Consider the following 7,082-nt stretch of genomic DNA (forward strand, 5'->3'; position numbering starts at 1 on the left):
CAGGTACTCTGTCCCCCAACACTTCCCCCAGGTACTCTGTCCCCCCAATACTCCTCCAGGTACTCTGTCCCCCAACACTTCTCCCAGGTACTCACAATGTATTCCCTTCCCATCCCCTCTTCTGTTCTTTTTGTTTGTTTTTTGTTTTTGGTACTCCCATATTTTTGAGAATTTTTTCCCAGGGCAAGGGGACTAGGCAATGTATTTTTCTCACTCCTTCTGAGGTCCCAAAAGTTTGACTCTACAAAATTACTGCTGAGACACCAATAAGTATATTGGAGTTACTTGCAGATCCTGGGTCAGGTGTTATAAGTAATATTATGGTGATCCAAAAGTAGTGGCATTGGAAAGTCATCCCCTCATATGGATGGAAGATGTTCTTCTAGGCTTCCTCCGTATATATACCCTAGTCTCTCCTTGAAATCCTAAGGTCATATGTGATTAGGGCAGAACCGCATATACCTGGCTGGGAAGAGGAACTGCATACTCAGTAGAGTCTAATGATCCTCCCCATACCCTCCTCTTAGGAGGGAATGTCAACAGTCCAGCTGTGGTGATCTTTCAACAACACAGCTGTCTGAGGAAGAGGGTGGTTGTTCTGCTTGGGCATAGTACTATCCCAAACCCACTAAATCCAACCAATGTGGCCTATTGGAATCTTGACTGAGCTTATTGACTTGATCTTGTACAGGTCTCATGTAGGTGACCATAGTTGCAGTGAGCTCATGGATGCAATGGCTGTGTCATGTCCAAGAGACAACCTAATATAGCACCTGTCCCCACCCTCTGGCTTTTTTCTTCTTTCTGCCCCATCTTATGCAATGTTCCCCATGTCTCAACTTTGCAAGTTTCATTATCAAGATTGTTAACTTGAGCATGTGATGTTTTTGTTATTGTCATTTCAATACTCGGGACACTGAGGCAGCCTAATCTATATAGTGACCTTGAGACCAGCATTTCCAGTGAGTGACAGGCCAGCAAGGGCTATATTACAAGACCCTGTTTCAAGAATTAGACAAGCAGCCGGGCAGTGGTGGTACATGCCTTTAATCCCGGCACTTGGGAGGCAGAGGCAGGTGGATTTCTGAGTTCAAGGCCAGCCTGGTCTACAGAGTGAGTTCCAGGACAGCCAGGGCTACACAGGGAAACCCTGTCTCCAAAAACAAAAACAAAAACAAAAACAAAAAAAAACAAAAAAAACCCCAAAAATGAATCATCAGATACGCAAGGTGTTGATTGTTCATTAATTTTAATTTTTATTTATGGTTGCTACAGGAAATCAAAGGCCAAAGAAAACATGATTTATCTTCAGGTCCAAACAGGCAAATAAATCCCCAGGTACCTGACAGGGGCGCTGTGTCAGAAGCTGAGTGGCAGAGAGGAAGCAGGACTCGCCACTTGGAAGATTCCTAGAAGCCTTTGCCTTCCCAGACACTTCTGTACATTCACCGGATTCCAAATGAATTACCAACTTTCAAGACTTTTCTGAAAGTCCGTCATCTTGTTTCTTTTGATTCCCCCAGATGTCCCCATTATCTGTGATTTGTCTGTTGCTGGCATTGCTGTGGATGTCTCATGCCTTATAGCAATGCTTTTCAACATGTTTGTTCTGCCCCCCCCCCAAGACTGTTGGAAAACACAGATGTTACATTACAGTTCAAAGCTTGTGCAAAACTACAGTTATGAAGTAGTGGTGGAAATAATTTTCTGTTGGGAGGGTCGCCACAACACGAGGAACTGTATTAAAGGGCTACAGCATTAGGAAGCTTGAGAACCACTGAACCGAGTACTATATTCACCTCTCAAGGAAAACACTTCTACGCATGTGAGTATTTACATCGTCAAAAGCGTTCCAGTACAGACGATGGGGACAAACATGACCCATGTTCCCAGACCAGAATCACTATGGCCTTTTAGAAAGACATCTCTCCCACCTAGGTTTTGGGGACATGTTATTCTGTATTACTCCAGTTTTTGGTTTTCATTGGTGAGACCAGAAGGTGAACTTCCATGTCTACTGTACAATATTACAGTGAAAAGTGATTCATTTTATCTGGAAGTTTGAGTGTAGGCATCACATGAGCTAACTGGGCTGGGGATTAAGAGGTTCAATAGGCTTTGGAGCTGGAGATCAGGTCTATGGTAGGTAATACCAGTGACATCAGGTAGAGACCAAAGGCAGGAGGTTGCGTGAGCTAACTGGAAGGAAAATATCTATTTAGGAGTTACGATAAAATCCAGGATAAGGAGAAAGAACAAGGAATCCTTGAATATGAAGAATTGGGAAATTGCTGGCAAAAAGGCAGCTATGTGCCCTATGGGAGCCAGTCCTCACTGGGCTGCTCGCAGGAGGAAACTGTTTCCGCTCTTCCAACATACAGCTCTGGTAGGAGAGATACCGGCACTGAGGAGGAACTTCAGCCCTGATTGACAATTCAGTCGCTTCATTTGTCAGGTACCTGAAGCCTGTCATCCGAAGGGCTGACTTGTGCTTCCATTTTGGTGTGCGTGGGAGAGCTAAGGAGGGTATTTATTATCGTTATATAAAAAGAAGGAAATTTCTACCTCATTCCCCAAAGGGAAAAGTATTGGAAGACGTGTCCTAGCTTCTCATGGCCACAGCACGTCTTTGCGTGCATGTGCTCATTCATGTTATCTTATATGTATGCATAAGTCAGCATTGGCAACAGTCCGTGGAAGCTTAATTTTGTTTTCTTGCTGAGTGCATGACCATTAGTGTCTCCTAATGGTGACTTCCCAGCACCCTTGGACTGTTGAGTTGTTCATAGCCTCTATCATGACTGGCCATCTTAAAAAAAATGTGTATTTACTTATTTTGAGGTAGAGTCTTTTGTAGATCAGGCTGGTCTTGAACTTGCTACAAAATGTCTATTTGTTTCTTTGTTTGTTTATTTATTTTGAGATGGAGTCTTAAGTAGGTCAGGGTGGCTCCGAACTTACTATGCAGCTGAAAATGAACTTGAATTCCAGTCTTTCTTCCCTCACCTCCATCTGCTGGGATTGCAAGCCTGAACCACCATGCTGGTTGTATATGGTAGTGGGGATGAAACCCAGAGCTTCCTGCATGCCAGACAAGCATTCTAGCGGTAGAACTACATTCCCAGTCCGTGACTGGGCATCTTAAAACCTCTGGCTGTGGGGCTAGAGAGATGGCTCCATGGTTTAAAGCACTTGTTGTTCTTGCAGAAGACAGAAGACTTAAGTTTGATTCCCAGCACCTGCATGGTAGCTTACAACCGTCCACGACTCTAGTTCCAGAGGACCTGACATCTCCATCTGGCCTCTGCTGGCACTATGTACATGGTACACATGCAGGCAAAACATTATACATACTAATTAATTAGCTTTACATCCAGATCCCAGCACCCTCTTCATCACACGTTCCCCCTCATGCAGCCCCTCGCCTGCCCCTCCCCTTTTTCTCTGAGAAGGGGGAGGCCTCCCCTGGGTACCAATCTACTCTGGCCCATAAGTCACTGCAGGACTAGGCACATCCTCTCCCACTGAAGTAAGACAAGGGAGCCCAGTTAGGAGAGCAAGATTTATAGGCTGGCAACAGACTCAGGGTCAGCCCATGCTCTAGTTGTTGGGGGACCCGTATGAAGACCAAGCTGCACATTGGTAATGTAGGTGTTGGGTGGGGGTGAGGTCCAGCTCCTCCACACTCTTTGGTTGGTGGTCCAGTCTCTGGGAGCTCCCAAGGGTCCAGGTTATTTGACTCCGTAGGTCTTCCTATAGAGCTTCTATCTCCTCTGGGTCCTACCACTCTTCGACAGGACTCTCTAAGCTCCATCTAATGCTTGGCTGTGGATCTCTACATCTGTTTCAGTCAGCTTCTGGGTGGAGCCTCTCAGAGGACAGTTAGGCTAGGTTCTTGTCAACAAATACATAATAGAATATCGTTAATAGTGTCAGGGACTGGTTCTTGCCCATGGGATGAGTCTCAACTTGGTTGGCTGTTCCCTCCATCTCTGTTCCATCTTTGTCCCTGTACTTCTTGTAGGCAGGACAAATTTGGGTTGAAGGTTTTGTGGGTGGGTTGATGTACCTAATCCTCTATGAGGAGTCCTGCCTGGCTACAGAAGGTGGCTACCCAGGCTCCATATCCCTAAGGGTCTCAGCTAGAGTCGTTCTCATAGACTCCCTGGAGCATCCCCCATCCCAGGTCTCTAGCACGTCCTAGAGAAACTCCCTCATGCCCTACCTTCTGACTTCTGTTCATTCTCCTGTCCCCCTCTCCCAGGTTCTCCTCATACCTGATCTCTCCCCCTGCCCCAAATCTGAAAAAAATTGCTGTCTGGTACTATTTTCTTAAAAGAAAAAAAATGAAGATTTATAAAGCTTTTGATGATATTATAATTTAGGATGTCATTGGTGGGAGGGAAGCAAGCAAACTTAGTAAAAAGGTCTTTTCATCTGAGAGAATTGCAAGGGTGAGAAGGAAGTCAGCAGTTAAATGAAGAAACATGTTTTTACACAAGAGCACAATACCACAGAGCAAATCATAATTTTCTAAAATGGGATTCTAAGAAAGGGTATTGTGACTAGACTTAAGGACACACACACACACACACACACACACACACAAAGGCAAAGGTCACAAAGGCAGGCAAGTGTTTTTGCCAAAGAGCAAGGCCTCAGAGATGTCCAGGGCAGTGTTAAAAAGACAAAGATGCCTAAATAAGGAGGCCTCCAGATGGCCAAGCAGAGACAATTTCAACATCGCAAAGACAGTAATTATGGTCACTTGGAATAAGTTTGCCTCTATAAAAAGAGCCACAGCACTTACAGAGAACAAATAATAGAATTTGCGCCAAAGAAAAGGCACCCATGAGTTTCTATAAAGCTTACAAACTGTTCTGTCTATTTAACACAACCAACACACGCCTTGTGCTGGGGGGGATTAACAGCACAGCTAGAAAGCATCCATGATGAACACACGGATGAAGGGAGGGACAACTAGCTCATGCTGAAAATAGAAACGGCTGTGGCTTCATCATTTTATACTAAAATGTGTTGGCTGCCCAGAGCTTCAGTGACCCTGAGGACCAAGGTGAAAATTTTCGGGGTCTCAATCTGGATTGGAACGGATAGTTTTGGAATTGAGAATATAAACTGCTCAGTCTATAGGCTGAGCTCCTGGTAGATAGAGGGACAGGCCACCGTCATGCATGGTGATTCACACTCGTCTACTGCATCATAAATCACAAAGCTATCACATGATGTGACAGCGTTAACTAGGAACGACAGAATTTGGGATGCTTTGGAGGGCAGGCCTTGGGCATGCCTGTGAGCAGTTATCTTAATTCCACTGAGTGGGAAGAGCCATTTTTATTCTGGGTGCCCTTTTCCCTAGGGAAGGTGAGCCTGGATTGTACAATATGGAGGGCTTAGTGTTGGCATTCCTTTCTGTCTTCCTTAGGGTTTTTTTCTGCTGGGAACAGACACCATGACCAAGGCAACTCTTATCAGGACAACATTTAATGGGGGCTGGCTTACAGGTTCAGAGGTTCGGTCCATTATCACCAAGGAGGGAGCATGGCAGCATCCAGGCAGGCTTGGTGCAGGAAGAGCTAAGAGTTCTACATCTTCATCTGAAGGCTGCAAGAAGAATACTTGCTTCCAGGCAGCTAGGATGAGGGTCTTAAAGCCCACACCCACAGTGACACACCTACTCCAAAAAGGCTACATCCTATTCCAACAGGGTCACACCTTCTAATAGTGCCACTCCCTGAGTCAAACACATTCAAACCATGACACCTTCTGTCTGGTTCCTGATTGTGGATGTGATGTCACCAGCTGCTTCAAGCTCCTGCTGCTTCAACTTCCCCATCATGGTGGACAGAACCTTGAACTGTGAGCCCGAATAAAGCCTTCCTCTCTTAATTGTATTTATCACAACAATAGGAAAAGAAACTAGGATATATAAAAAGTGAAAACCAACAAAACCAAAAATATACTTAAAATTTTTTTTTAAGATTTAATTTTATCACTTTGAATGGTGTATCCTTTTTTTCTAAATCATATTTCAATTGTGGGGGTATGTGAACATGAGGGCAGGTCCCTTCCAAGGCCAGAAGGGGGTATCAGATTTCATGAGTCACCACAGTATGAGTGCAGGGAACTGAACTTGGGTCCTCTGGAAGCACAATGTATGCTCTTCATTGCTGCACTAATGCTCCAGCCCCTGAAAACACACTTTTAATGGACACAGCTCCTTAGTCCACTCTGAAAAATTCGAAATTACAAGCCATCTCCTCCCAGTTTGTCCTCAGCTGTCACACACAGTCTTCATAAAGGATTGCTTCCATAACCACCTTCTCCTTTCAGGACACCCAAACCTGCAGATACTCAAAACCCAAGGAAGACACAGTATTTGCATATGCACACAACTTAATCTAGATGACTCAATGCATAATATGATTTAAACATTTTGTAGATAGTTATTAGATGTGTCTGTTTAGGAAATACTGACAAGCCTGTACATACTCAGTGTGGACACAACTACGGGCCTAACTACACATCAGCCACTTAAGGGCAGTCAGTTCCTCAGAGGGAAAGCAGCTTCCTAGAATGGGCCAGCTGCATCATCAATCCTTCTAAATGATGGAACTGTTAAAACCTGGACCCCTATAGCCACAGACTCCCTGCCCCCATTTCATTTCCCCCAGTTCAGAGAGAGTCACATTAGGCGACTGGACAGAAGTAGGCCAGCCTTAGCTCTGCCATACCCACGTGGGCCTCTCAGCATGTCACCGAGGAAGTAAAAACAGTGACCTTAACCATCAAGCTGGGAAATTTTATTCAGACATGCACTTGAGACCCCCTCTCTATTTCTCTGACTCTCTCTGTCTCTCTCTGTCTCTCTGTCTCTGTCTCTGTCTCTGTCTCTGTCTCTCTCTCTCTCTCTCTCTCTCTCTCTCTCTGTGTGTGTGTGTGTGTGTGTATTGGTATGCATCATCTGTGTGCACATGTGTCTATGTGTTGTGCTTCAGGTGTTCTCTACCTCCTGCCCGTTTCTTCTTTTCATGTGTATATGTATGGTGATGGTTATGGTGGTG

General features: G+C 44.9%; 1 protein-coding gene across 1 annotated transcript in view; it reads left to right on the forward strand.

Annotated features, from left to right (window-relative positions):
- Positions 1 to 1,677, forward strand: part of Slc22a1 (solute carrier family 22 member 1) — a 36,136-nt gene extending 34,459 nt beyond the window's left edge. Inside the window, exon 11 of the mRNA XM_031352070.1 lies at positions 1,276 to 1,677. Coding sequence (XP_031207930.1) covers positions 1,276 to 1,330 — 55 coding nt within the window. The 3' untranslated portion in view covers positions 1,331 to 1,677. The remainder of the gene's footprint in view (positions 1 to 1,275) is intronic.
- The last annotated feature ends 5,405 nt before the right edge of the window (positions 1,678 to 7,082 follow it).

The sequence above is a fragment of the Mastomys coucha genome, unplaced genomic scaffold (genome assembly GCF_008632895.1).
Source record: "Mastomys coucha isolate ucsf_1 unplaced genomic scaffold, UCSF_Mcou_1 pScaffold5, whole genome shotgun sequence".
Lineage (NCBI taxonomy): Eukaryota > Metazoa > Chordata > Mammalia > Rodentia > Muridae > Mastomys > Mastomys coucha.